This window comes from Vidua macroura, chromosome 1 (assembly GCF_024509145.1).
Source record: "Vidua macroura isolate BioBank_ID:100142 chromosome 1, ASM2450914v1, whole genome shotgun sequence".
In the NCBI taxonomy this organism is placed as follows: domain Eukaryota; kingdom Metazoa; phylum Chordata; class Aves; order Passeriformes; family Viduidae; genus Vidua; species Vidua macroura.
This window is the reverse complement of record NC_071571.1, coordinates 44,165,168-44,179,645: the sequence shown is the minus strand read 5'-3', so window position 1 is coordinate 44,179,645 and position 14,478 is coordinate 44,165,168. Positions and strand designations below refer to the sequence as shown.

Genomic DNA, 14,478 nt, shown 5'->3' with positions numbered 1-14,478 from the left:
TACAGCAGAAAGCATTTTGTGTCTCCCAGGGACACCTGCTAAGGATCTCTGTGAGTCAGCTTGAATTGGTTTCTCTTTAATTGAAGTCTCCACATAAAACCTCTGTGGGTAAAATTTGGCAAACTTCATTTCTTTCTGAGGGTAATAGCCTGCTCTGTGCTTGGTTCCAGTTAAATTCTGGGCAGCACAGGAGGAAGAGGTTGATGACTACCTTCAGGAAAACCCTATTGGTAGGAGGTTCTTTCTCCCTGAAGGTAAGCAATGCCTGGGGACAGCCTCTCCTGCTGTTATGTATGGGAACTCTTCTCACGGATTTTGCCTGCAAAGAGCTACACCAGAGATACTGTGCTGAGTATTGGTGACCCAGGAGCGGATGCCCACCATGGTGAGGGTGGCCGTGTCTGTCTGGGTTCTGCCTGCGTTTTACAGGTCAGCAGCAAACCAGCTTGGCATGTGCAGGTCCCCAGTGGGGAAGCTCCTACTGCTCTATCTGTGCCTTCTTTACAAGGCTGTGGGAGGTGGGGGATGGAGTGACACAGCTCTTTATCATCCCCATGAGGACATGGGAGACAAATTTAGATTTGGATGTCCTCTAAACAACAGCCCATCTACAGACAGGGCAGCGCTGCTTTGATAGTATCAGACTATCACTGGCATTGAGGAAGCCTTCATTCAGCTTTCTTAATCTCATGGTTCTCACACAATAAGAACATTTCCTTAGTACCATCTACCAGAAATTATCTTTCTGCAAGTTAAAAGTTCATAATTTTGGCAGTCATAGATCCTACTTTCAGGGTGTGGGGAGAAACCAGCCTTTTGATGTTGTCCTGAAAACAGTGTGCAGAGTGCTTTACATCTGTTAAAGAATGAGTACGATGGGTCTGCAGGCACTTGTCAGAGAAAAGGGTGAGTTTTGAAAATTTACTGCTTTGACCCTTTATAATTCCCTACCCTTTAAACTTTATTTCCAGCAGTGTATCTTTGCTGTCCCTGGCTAATGCCTATCCAGGAGTCAATTCCCTGATTATTTCCATGGATGCTTGCCCTGGCCTACCTGGCTGACATCACTTGCATAATTTGGCTGATGTTGGAGGCCCATGGTCTGACCTTAATTACATTGCTATGTAGCTGTTGGGGATGCAACATTTGCTAGATAAAGCATAACTCAGTAAAAAAATGCAAAATGTAATTGGCAGAAATACCAGAACTGAACTTACACAAAGATGTTTGCCCAGTAACTTGCTAACCAATCCACAAACAACAGCTCAGGCAACCTGGAAGATACTCTCCACCCCCAAAATCCCACCAAGGCCAGCCTGCCTGAAGACAGCATAACTCTGCCTCTGGGGAGAAGGCATTTTAATTTCCCTTGACTTTTGAGGCAGGGGCAGTACCTGGGGGTGTTTCCAGGACCGCATACCTTGTGTCCTGGAGGGCCTTGGTATTGGTACAGCAGCCAACTGAATGCAATGTCTGTTTCTCATAACACATCCCACTGCACAGCCTCCTGCTCCACCCCAGACGAACTGCTTTTTGTGCCCCAGTGGTGCCTGGCAATGTGCTTCACAACATCCCAATTGTGCTGCACTCATAGTGCAACCCTGAGCAGGATGCTCAGGTCAGGGGCCAAGAAGAGTTCTTGATTTATGAACATCCCAATATTTTAAACTCTCTGACTTCACTGGGCTGCAGAGAGACATTATGCTTAAAATCTTGTTTACAGGCAAAGAAGGGGCACAATGTATCATAGGTAGAGCCAAGAATTTATTGTGAGTACAATGGCATTCTCAAGACTCCAATTGTTATTAGTTTAAATCTGCTGGTTGCAGAAAAACAAGAACATTATTGCAACTTCAATTTTTTGCACACACATAGTTTCTATCCATTTTCCTGGTGTTATGCTCACTCTTATCCTTGCTCCTTTGGGTCCTAAGGCTGGTGGTTGTGGTGAAGTGAGGTGTCAGAGAGAGCTGTCGGCACGTCCAGTCCTTCCCTGGGATGTGCAATGTTCACCCTGATTTTCCTTCTGTCTTTTTCCAGGATCTGTTTTGGATCATTTTTCTATGTTTTCTAACATGCTTCTATACCTTCTTCTCTCTTCACTGGTCTATACACAACCAACTATAGGCAGTGCCCCTTTTGTATGTTAGATACAAATTTTGTTCTCTCTGTTACCACTAAACCTAGTTTTGACATCTCCATATCTGCATTTTTTTACCTGACCATCAGTGATTTGTGTAGAGCTGTGGGGCTCCCCAGTGCCAGCCTGTGCCCCATTTTCTATGCTCCCATACCTGTACTCCTTTGTGCTGCATCCCCACAGCTCAAGGTCCCTGCTATTGTACCAAACTTGTATTTCTACACAATGTTCTGTGTCTGAGTGAAAAATGTCTCATTCTGCATAGAATGGGGGAAACTAAGGGGGTGACAGCTTTGACATGCTGTCATGGCACCTCAGGCATTTCTGTCTCTGTGCAAATCCTGTCCTCTTGTAAGTACTTCTGTCCCTCTGAGTGGCTGCATCCTACTTGACAATTTCACAAGAAGCCAGCAGGACCCAAGCACAGCACATCAGTACTTTCTCAGCTCAGCCCCTGAGCTCAGCCCAGGAAGCCCACATGTTCATGTAGGCATGAACATTAGAGAAGAGGAAACATACATTTAAATCCAAACTGACTCAGCTTGAAGAAAATATTGGTTTTCAATGCAGCTATGAATTAAGGTAAGAGACAATTACATTTTCCCTATAATTTGACAGAGCTAAACGAGACAAAATGGTGTCTCATCTGCATTTTTAAATTAAACGGTGTCTCATGACACCATTTAAGGAAATTCTTCACTGCTTAGTGCTTGGAACCTAAATTATATTTAATTTGGGTAAAGATGATGTGGGTACTGTTTACAAACTGTGAAAGTAAAAAAGGAAGCACTTCTGTTAATGAAGTGAACCAGGGCAGATAAATTTTACTCAGCCACTAATTATTTGTGGCATCTTGTGGTACGAGGAATATTCATCCTGGATAGAAATCCTCAAGGTTAGTAAATGCTGATATATGACTGGTGTGCAACAGTAACCTAGAAGGACAGAGAAGAAGATACAGCCCTTCTACTTCATTAGAAGTTTTTTCTTTGATGCATGCAGAGATTTCACATCTCACCAGCATTGCTTGCTTTTAGTTTTAGTCAGTGAACCAACATCCAAAACATCACTGAAAGACACTGAAAGACAGCCCAAAGCAGAAAATCTGATAGAGTCAATAGAAAGCATCTGATACAGACAGACCAGCAAGAGCGCAATGGAAATTAAAGACATTTGAAAACCCTTACCTTTCTGTATAATATACTTGATTTTTCTGTGACTCAGCTTTCCACAGGAAAGATGTTACATGAAGATGTCTGACAGTTTGTGTGAGACATTTGGGTCTCACAGTGGTGGCAACACAATGGTGGCAACCCACTAAGTACTTGTGTGATATAAACACAGATCCACAGCAGTGGTTTCCAAAATCTGGTGTGTTTGGGCAAGCCCTGTGTGCAGGCAGTGCAGCCAGAGGCAGGGAACTGGATGACAGGATAAAAGAAGGCAACTGCAATGAATCAAAAGAGTTTGGGCAGTGCAGAAAAAGTCCAAAAGGGAGAAGAAAAGGCTAAAATTTGACAAAAGACAACACATAATAAATTGAGAGTAAATCCCATAGAAAATTAGATATTCCAAGGAAGGAGCAGGCAACTCCAGAACTTAAATCACATCCATACATAATCATGAAGGTTTCATGTGCTCTGCTCTCTGAAATGATGGAGAAGATGATTTAAAAGATCTCCCACTGCTGGAGAGCCTTCTCTGATTTCTCAGGGATGCTGGGGCAATGTGAAATTATTAATCACCAAAAGGGGGTGGGCACAGGAAGCAAATAGATGCCACAATAAAGGTAGTGAGAGGACGGAGCCAACAGTAACCATAAACAAGTACAAACAGTGCTCATAGCTACAAATAATAGTCTGATTTTACTGTCCCTTCAACAGAAAATACAAAAGAAATTTGAATGCTGCTTCAGAAGAGAAAGCCTGGGAAAAAGAAATACTGAGGAAGAGCAGGTAAGAGAAAACACTGGCAAAATGGTCAGCTGTACATTTGAAAAAATAGATACAGAGTGCCTGAGCAACTCTGCAAGCAGAAAGGGCAATTAGGGGAGCTAACAGGCTAGATGAAATACCTCTGAAATAAATTTTCCAAGAAAAACCTGATCCTGGCAGTCACCATCCAGTCACCATTGTCAAATGACAGCCCCAAACACCCAGTTCCCTGAGGGCAGCTCTTGGGATGGCACCTGCTCCCTCAGCTCTGCCACTGCTTCCCCAGCAGCTGAGTTAAAGTCCTCCCCAACCTCTGTGAGGACCAAAATAAATACTGCTCTACAACAATACTAACCATTTACCTAATTTCCTATCCCCTGGCTGATCCCTGGGAGCAGGGCACTGCTGGGAAACCATCTCAGGCTGCAGAAGCTCTGTATAGGTCCCTTGCTTCTGGTCATAGGATCAAGACCACCCTGAGAGACATGGATGCAAATTTCAGCACCATTTCAGTGATTTTGAACCTCAACTTCAACATGCAGGGGAGACACAGGAGTCTGAGTTGTACTGTCAGGTCATCTTTCATGGAGTCATTTCTGAAACAGCTTCACGTGCTCAAGAGACTTGGTCATGCCCTGAAACATGAACCTATTCCCTGCTCCATTAAGTGTGTAGGCACCAAGACTCCTGCATACCCACCCTGTCAGTCTCAAAGGATCTTTGTCTCCCCAGTGCTGAGGGAAGGAGTTGAAACCACTGAAAGCTTCAAGTTTTTCTATAAATACACCAGCAACCACAGGAGTGAGCTGCCAGGGGTCTGGCAGGACTTAACTTGGCCCCAGCAAACCACACACTGCTGTGGTGCAGTTGTCCCTTCCCACTGGCTCACAGCAAGTCTGCCTGGTGGGGCAAAAATAAAACCACCAAGTGTGTGTGTGTGTGGGGGGGGGAATGTTGCTGAGGCCAGGATGTGTCCAGGACATCTGGGTTCAGTTCCCTGTGCCTGCTTTGTGACGGTAGCACAAACAACCTGAGTGAGGCCACCAGCCTGGCCAGTGCACTGAGGGAGCAAGGGCAAGATTTTGTACAAAATAATACCTGTGTTGTTGCTCTGAAAGACAGGTGATGAAACCCTTGACATTGGCAGAGATATCCAGCAGAAAGTCCATGTTTTTGGGTTTACTTTATAAATCGTGAATACACCTAATTTTGATGTGATGGGCTAATAGAAATCTTGTGCTCTGGTTACTTACTGTTACCTCCAGGTGTGCATGGAGCGTCAAGAGAGCACTTTCCAAACTATAATGCCCTAGGCAAAGGTGAGAGAGACCCTAGGGATTCTAGACTCTGCATTATCTCCTGCCTTCCATGAGCAAAGTCTGATCTTTCCAAATGTATTTTTCCGTCAAAAACCATTGGTTTAAGTTTGTAGATTTACATGCTTCTCATTTTCAGCTAGTGCTGTCTGCTTCTAATTTAATTTGTGATATTGGTGTAAAAACTGTAGAATTGGATCAGGGAAGTGACATTTTTAAAATATCTTTGACCTAAAAACTGTTGTAAAGGGAGCCAAGGCCTCTGCAATATTCAGTCATATTCTCATCAGCAGTGGTTTTATCAGCTTCTATTTCTCAGTCATTTACTTATGGCACTTTAAGTGACCTAATTCTTTGAAAGCCTCAGCATCATGTTTCTGCACTTCACCTTAAATTGGAAAATTCAATAACAAAGCATCCCAGAAAACTACTTGCTTTTAAAAAGCTTATCCTCAAATTACTGGGGGAAGCCTCCACAAATTAAATCACCCAAATTGAAAAGCAATTATTAGGTTTGCAGAATTCTGATGGGCCACAGAAATATTGCAGTTGATCTGAGAATAAATGTCAGAAGAAAAAAGAAACACCAAAGAAAGAAATTTCCTCACCTTAAAGTCATTAAGGAAGAACTGGAGGGGCAGCAAGCATGTGGCATTACTCCACACTGACTCAGAAGCTAGGGAGGAATGAAAAAAGAACTGGTTAGGTGGGAAAATACACAGGTTTCAACAGGGTGGCTATTTGATAACAACATCTCCAAACTGTGCTGCTTTCTTTCCACAGCCATTGTGATAGCCTCACTGCTAACCCAATGCCAGCAGCTGCTCCATGATTTTCACAGGACCCTGCTTCCTTCCAGGGTTCACATCCCATTTAAGATTTGAGCTAGCTGGTGTGGGACAGAGATCAAAGAGTTTAGCTTTTTCAGTCATTTATTACCAGAAGAGAACCATGGTTGTTCAGAGAAATGTGCCCCATACTGGTCTGCCTCCCTGCCTATCAAGGGTTGTAGGAGCCTCTCCACTATGTCTGGCCTAAATCCATTTCCCAGACTGATACCTTCTCTCAAAGTGAAGACCCTCAGACATGCAAAAATGTCCTTTTCCTACCTGAAGTCTGTTCCAGTTATTAGCCTTTCACGGTTGAAAATATTAATCTTATTCCTTTCTTGCATGTTTCTGGTTTGAATTTTCCTGCATCACTGTAGCGGATAGCTAATCCCACTCAAATAATTAGCAAGATTATTAACACAAGCAAAAGTGAAATCAGGTGTTACCAAACTATGCTTACAGCCCCTGTATCAAGCTCTGCTATGGTAAAGTCATCCCTCTTTTGTTTCTTCCCATCTGGAAGCTCTTTTAAAACCTGAGGGTTGGATCAGCTTTTCTTGCAGTCAAGTTCCCTTTTGGATATGCCTACACAGTTTGGACATGACCCGTGTTGTTTAACTCCCAAGCATGTAACTTTGGTTACATTTGACTCCATTAGGGCCAATGTGAATCATCCAGGAAGCCCCAGATTATTCAGATTGTCTGAATCACCCTCCAGTCCTGTAACCCTTTTATCAGTGCCCCTGCCAGCTCTCATTGCCAATGTGCTTTCAGAACAATTATGAAAACAAACCAAAGAGTTTTCAACTTTCAACTTGTCATTTCCACAGACATTTTACAAGCAATATTCTTAGTTCAGCAAGGCTTCCTCCATGGATGTCTGTCTTTTGAGATCTGATATCTAACTGGTCCAAATCTCATTGCAATGCTTTGTTGGTCTTTCTTTGGGCTGGAGACATGTGTTAACCAAATAAGCATGCAGTGCAAGTCAGAGCTCCAACTCACCCAGACAGCTCCCTTTTTCAACCTTGCAATCCCATCAGATGCCCAAACTAAAAATCCTCTTCTATAAAGCCACACAGATTGGCCTTAGCTGCACTCTGCTCCTTAACAGTTTAAATTCATTTTGCCTGAGTTAAAGGTTAGGTTAGATGAGCCCTCTCACCTTGCTTCCACTTTCAAAGATCTGCATGTAGAGGTGCAATAGGAAGAACATCTCCCCACTTCAGGACTGAATGAAAGACTGAAATTTAATATTTACAGTAACTGCATTAAGCAGGATGGGCTTGCTTTTGACCCTGGCTATCTAACATGATCCAAACAAGCTCCAGAGGCCATTGCCTGTGAATGGAACCACCCTGCTCTGAAAAATAAACTAAGTGGATTACAGGAACTAGCAGGGCGTAGGACTAGCAACCGGGCCCCATCTCAGGTTACTGTATTAACCGTAAGCCTAAGTTTTGGGTGGTGTATCATCTAAACCATGGGTAGAGGTGTCCGTGGCAGTCTAATGATTCTGTGGTAGATTCTTGGCCAGGCTGGTTAAGTTTTACCCAGAGTGCTACTTCCTACTAGTTCTCACCCAGTTCTGGTTATTTACTTTAATCTCTTTCTTTTGTGTGTTAGAAGTGCCACCATAGCTTCAGCATTTCATTTGGAGGTGCCTGAGGTCATCCCTGTGTTCTTGCTGCGAATCACCAGCTGGTAAGAAACAGGTGGGTGTAGTTGCACATGCAAAAAAGCAAGAGCATTTATATTTGGGTAGGGTAGTGGCAGCTCAGATCTAAGGGTGAAAAACGGATATACAGACACCTGTAGGGTTTCACAGGGGTTCTCACAAAGCCTACAGCTTCCCAGGGCCAGCTGGTTAACCAGGCTATTCAGTGTGCATTGAAAACATGTTTTTCTAGCATGAGAAAACTATGTAAGCATCACTCAGAAATGCTGACTAAGATGTGAAAATCTTTCTGAGGCTGAAATACTTTTATTAGCATATTGTGCAAATCTGAAGCGTGACCCTCTGGCAGAGGTCTGGATTTGGTCTTTTTTTTTATTTCTTTTAATTTGGTGGTAGGAGCATCATCACAGGGAGGCAAACTGCTCATAGATCTCCCTCTTTTTGGCAGCAAAGCCTGTAACACGGCACTTGGCTGAAGTGCCAGGCATGACACCTGGAAAGAGTCTGATATACCTGATATACCTGAATATATCTGATATCTAGATATATAGAGAGGATTTGCTCTTATGTCACCCAGCCTGATGCCAGTGTAATTTGAAGATTGAAATGCAACTTCTGTTCCTTAGGGGAGTTTGCAGACCTCTCAGAATTTCACTTCCCTCCGTATTTCATGGGGTGCACATGGTGGTTGGGTTGAGAAACAGGGGCCTTGGTCTTGCAGACTATGGTCTTTGAGGTAGCTATAAACATGATTAGGAGCAGAAGTGTTTGTGAAGGGTAGGGTGTAAAATTGATGGGGAAATCCGGAGAGAGAGAAAAGTGGTTGAGCAGTTCCATGAGAAGCAGAAGTGAATCTACTATTTCCTGTAGTCAGCAAGGGAAAATATCTGGTGGAGAAACCTCAAAGCCTTGTAGTCCTCCTGTGTCCTCTACACTCTTCAGTTCACTCTGTCCCTTAGGTGAACATTTAATGTAAGCATAAAGGAGAAAATTGTGTTGAAGCTGATGGTGAGAAACCTGTAGCATGTGCTGCAGTGGACTTTGAGAGGCTGTCAGAAAATACTTGACGGGAAAGGGTGGAGGATGGTCAGATCTAAGTTTCTCTCTTTAAGGTGCAATATCATTTCAACACATTATCCCTATCTGGCATGGGCTTTGGGAGCCCTTTGAAATTTGCAGCCCATCAACTGAGTATCATCAGTTGAAACTGAGCAAAGTGGTATCAGAGGAGCTCAATATTCAAACAGTACTGGTGGCATTGCCTGTGCAGGATGAGTGGTGGTGGAAGGATATGAGTGACTGCTGATAAATGAAATACAGGAGATAGAGAGTGAATAAGCCACAGACTGCCAGCAGATTCAAATGCCAATATTGTTTTGGTAAGTGCAGTCCTTGCTTGCAATACAGGACATGTCCTTGGACATGCAATACAGGATCTTACCCTTCCCATTGTTGTAGGTACCACAGACCCCACAAGCATCCATCCAAGGGTAAAGGAAATCATTTGCTACTGTAGAAGTAAATGATTCTCATCAGTAAGCTAGAGAAGATTACTTGACTGAAAAGGTATTTCAGGAAATATCCCAGCACTAGCAATGTTTCTGTTTACTTCACTAAGGCCAGGAGTTTCTCCTGCATGTCTGTGTAAATGTTCTCCAGTGAAGGAGGTGGCCATTCCCAAGCCCAACTTTCTCTCCAGGCAAGGCCAGTTCAGAAGTCTGTGCAGAAGTCTGACATACCTGAGGTCTAACCCCTGGTGGGAGCTGCATTTCCTTATATGTGTGATGTCCTGTGTCCAACAGAACACAGTGACTTCTATGGACACATATTGAAACTCTCCAGACGGACAAGCTGCCTTTCTCAATGTGAATTAAGGGAGCAAGCATGTTAAAAACCAGCATAGCTCGAGGTTCTTAGAGAGGAGAGTAAAACAATGTGTGTTCCCTCTCTCCAGAGCAGGGATTTCACACAGCACAGACAGTCAAGGCAAGCACCATCGAACAGCCCTCTCTGGATGATGGCATAATTAGCAAAGGTGTTAAGGGGATACGAGCAAGCTTTGATCAGTTTTTTCCTCTTTGTCCGATGACGCTTCTGGTTGTTACACCAGAAACAGGAGCTGACTTGGCAGAAAAGAAGCTGTGACACTTTGCAGATACAGCATGATCTCTGTCTGGCATTACCACAGAGTCACAAGGATAGGACAGTACTTCTGGAGGTGTCTTGCCCAAACCCATGCACAGAGCAGGGCCAGCTGAGTTTCAAGTACTTCCGGGGATTACATCCCACAACCTCCCTGGAGCCCTGTCCTGGTGTTTGACCACCATCATGGCAAAAATTTTTTTCAATACATTAAGTAATGATTTATCATGAGTATTGCTATTCATTCCCCCGAGGAAAGTTGTCTGTTTCATCTTTACACCTTCTCCCTAAATCCCTCTTGAGACATCTCTTGTTGAGGCTGACCAAACCCAGTATCTTCTCATAGACTATGTGCTCCTGCCCCAGTCAGTCACTTCTGCAGCCTTCAGCTACTGCTGCCTCAGTGAAGAACCAGCTGTGGAGCACATGAGCCCACAGAGAAAGGCGTAGGCTCTGGGTGCACAGACGGGTGCAGTAACAGCTCAGTGGCAAAGGAGCTGGGGGGGGCTGACAGAGTGACACATATTCAGCACAGGAGACTTGGTGTACCCTGCTGCTTTTGCTGCGTACATTTATTCTCAGAAGGTAAGAAAGAAATCAGGATGGGACGGCAGAAAATGATGCATTACTGAGATTATATGTGATGTCTCCTGCTCGTATCTGTATCACTCAACAGGGAAGATAAAGAGATGGCAACTCTTTATTTGTCTCACCAGTAGAAAATAAGTATCTTGTTTGCAACTTTTGTCAGCTTCTGCCCCAGCACCTAAGCTTTTCCAGCTTGTATCCCTTTAACTCTGCTGGTGTTAGAGGAGATACCTCCTCTCCAGAGGCTGCAGAGTAGAACTGGGCTGACGGGCAGGGGCTGGACAGACTGAAGGCAGACTCAGCTCCCAGTTCAAGTGGATAGATACTGCAAGAGCCACTCTGCCCATGGGTGTGCCTGCCTGCTGCAAACAGCTTTCACCATACTGTGCCCATACCCCAGAGCTACCAGTGCTGAGACAGCCTTTTCTAGCCCACTTTTCCTGTGCAAACCACAAAGATGTTTTCTAGAGTTTGCAGCACTAATCATTAGGGTTTGAACATTCAGGTTAAAATATATTTTAAAATTGAGAGCCTGCATTTCCAGCTAGCACAAAAAAAATGTTCTTTAAGATATTGCTACAAAATAAGAGGCCAGAGCTTCACAGCCAACACCACAAATGATGCTCTGGCAATAAGGCATTAGGGGGAAAATGTCAGTATGGTCACAGTAGCTATTCATGGTGAAGGTTGTTGTAGTTACCACCATGTCATAGAAAATTGTCTCACACCTGAGGACATCTTTATTTCATGTTTAATCTTGCACGGCTTATTTGAAACAGAAGGTATAAAAACTATTGCTGTTGGTGAAATGTGGATTCCAATCACTTAGCTATAAGTGTCAGGAGTCAGAGTGGCTATACACCCTCAGCACCTACTACTGAGAAGTGTGTCCATGCTTGCCTTATATTTGGGAAAAGAAGTTTTATCAGTGTGGTCAGCAGTCTGGAAAGCAGTCTGTCTTGCATTAAAGCAGATTTGGCCTGACCTGCATTGATGAGGTTGCACTGCTCTTTGTTGGCTGTACTAATTAGATCTCCCACTAACAGGAGATGTAAACATAGACAGCCTGTGGTCACTAAACTGAGTCCCTTCTGTACAGGCAGCGGGTGATTTGTGTAAGAAGTTGGTGACACTGCGGCCAAGGGGTAGTTATTAGTCGCACTTTTGTTATCAAAACCAAAACCTTTTCTTTTGGTCTCAGCTTTAACAGGTTGGTTTGGCCATGTTATCACCTCCCTGGGCTTCTGGACAGCGTATCACACTCACTTTCTTTCATCTCCTACAGTGAGACCAAGTAATGGATACTTCCAAGCTCTTTACCCAACTAGGGAGCAGACCCAATACAGCAACATCTGCACTCCTATAGGATTTTTGATTCCTTGCAAACAGAAATCTTTGCAGAGACTTGAATACCACATCCCAAAGGAGAGCAGATGAAATGACAGGTGCTCTGGGTTTTTGGATGTGCAGACAAGTGAGCCTCATCATAGTGAGACTATACTCATAGTGAGTATAGTCCTCATCATGAGCACCAGCACCCCATACTCTCTTTGGATTCAGCCAAGGTGAATTCCTGGCTCCAGCCTCACAGCCAGAGCAGGAGCAGTCATGAGATGCTTTGTTACTTGAGGAAAAGGGTCAATATATTTTCTCTTTTTTTGATCACAGAATGATTTTTAGAAAAGCCTCATCAAATATAGGCTTGCTGCCAGCAATGTCCCAGTGCAGACTTGCTACTTCCTTATCAGCAAGGATCAGCTCAGGCCTGGCCAAACTGGGTGCCTTGTATCCTTCCAGCCCTGGGTTAGAGAGAGGGGAAGATGGGGCTCTTGGGGTGTTGGCAGGCACCGAATCTGCTCAACATCTACTTTTGAACTATCATTTCCTGCCAAGCACTGCCCACAGACCAGCAGAGCACCTGCCTTGCTTGTGGTGCTGCTATGCACCACATGCACAGCTCAGCCAGATCTCAGCTTGCTGCTGCTCCTGCTGCACTTGAATAAGTAGGGGCTTATGTGACAGCTTTTGAAATTCTCATTAATTTTTTTTTTTTTTTTTTTTATGCTAAAGAGTTAATTTTCAGTGAAGTAACTCGTAACAGCAGAGTCTGGGCTTTTGTCATAACGTAACTACCATCAGCTCCACAGTAATACGATGCTTGCTAAAATAGTGACAAAATCCCAAAGCATGCTTGCTGCAGTCCCTCAGTATTTTACCAGAGCACATATAAGATCACTCTAATGTTATTTTCTTTATTCTTTCCATATTGTCTCTAGCCAGCAAATTCAGCATGACAGAAGAATATGCAGAAACCACAGCTGAATATGCTTATGATGAACATGCTTTCTCCTGCAATAAAACCGACATCCAAGAGTTTGGGAAAATATTTCTGCCACTATTTTACATTGTGGTGTTTGCTCTTGGCCTCACAGGGAATCTAATGGTGGTGTTTGCCATTGTGAAAGGCAACAAAAAAAGCATCACTGACATCTATCTCCTGAACTTGGCTGTCTCTGACCTTCTCTTTGTGATCTCCCTCCCATTCTGGGCATCCAACACAGTCCGTGGATGGACCCTTGGGACTACTGCATGTACAGCTGTTTCCTCGTTGTATTACATTGGTTTCTTTGGGGGAATGTTCTTTATCACTGTTATCAGCGTTGACAGGTACTTGGCTATTGTCCGGGCAACTTATTCTCTGAAATCCAGAACAGTAAGACATGGCTTTCTTGTAACCTGTGGAGTGTGGGCAATTGCAGTTTTAGTGTCAGTGCCACACTTTGTGTTCTCCCAGCTCGTAGAAAATGACTGCATTGCTGTCTACCCAGAGAAGCTGGAGAACATCTGGCCAGTGTTCTGCAATATGGAGCTGAACACCATTGGCTTTTTCATCCCGGTCTGTATCATATTCTATTGCTACTGTGGTATCATCAAAACCCTCCTGTCCTGCAAAAATCAGAAAAAAGCACGAGCCATAAAACTGATATTGGTTGTGGTGGTGGTTTTTTTTCTGTTTTGGTCCCCCTACAATGTACTGATTTTTCTAGATACTTTAAATCACTATGAGTTATTCACAAATTGCAACCAAATTAAGTCATTGGACTACGCAATGCACCTGACTGAAACCATTGCATTCAGTCACTGTTGTCTCAATCCTCTTATCTATGCCTTTGCTGGGGAAAAATTCAGGAAATACTTTTACCATGTCTGCTTGAAATACTGTCCATTCCTGTGTTTCTGTGGGCCCTGCAGTCACTACCAGGTCTCTCATTCAGTTAGTTATGCAGAAAGTGTGGTGAACAGCAACATAACCCAGAACACCAGCGACCAGGACGGCTCTGTCTTCGTCTAAAAGGGTCTCAGAAGGAGAAATGTGTGTCTCCTGCAGGGATATGTGTCTCCTGCAGGGATAGCAACCACTGAGGGGCTGCATTTACCCATATGAAGAGCCTTAAAGGCTGCACTGAATTACTGGCATGCCTCTAGTTAAGCATTAATTATTCTAGAACAGCAAAGATTTTAAAAACAAAAGCAGTACAATATGTCAGTGTTGGACATGGAATGGAATCAAGAGCAAGGAGCAGGGAAAGTAGAAACAAAAGGAGCACTGTGCCTAGAAAAGGAGGAGAAGAAGAATCTAAGGGTAGGGAAGCTTTTGAACTGTTCCACCACTGGAACTTGTGCATGTGTCAGTGTATGTGCATGCGATACTGATGTACATAGACCTAAACTCGTTTTTTAAGGGAAGAGAAATCTCTTTAATAAATGGTGACTGACTTTTAGGAGAGGGGAATATTTTTGGTAGTAAAGGGGTGTATTTTTGATGCTATATATCCATAAGGAGCCAATT

General features: G+C 43.7%; 1 protein-coding gene across 2 annotated transcripts in view; it reads left to right on the top strand.

Annotated features, from left to right (window-relative positions):
• The window catches only part of LOC128805138 (CX3C chemokine receptor 1-like), a 23,341-nt gene extending 8,863 nt beyond the window's left edge, over positions 1-14,478 (top strand). Inside the window, exons 2-4 of one of the 2 annotated variants that reach the window (XM_053973647.1) lie at positions 4,024-4,095; positions 7,847-7,935; positions 12,905-14,478. In XM_053973647.1, the coding sequence (XP_053829622.1) occupies positions 12,919-13,980 (1,062 nt within the window). In that variant the 5' untranslated portion in view covers positions 4,024-4,095; positions 7,847-7,935; positions 12,905-12,918 and the 3' untranslated portion in view covers positions 13,981-14,478. The remainder of the gene's footprint in view (positions 1-4,023; positions 4,096-7,846; positions 7,936-12,904) is intronic. The other variant, XM_053973651.1, reaches the window with a different exon arrangement.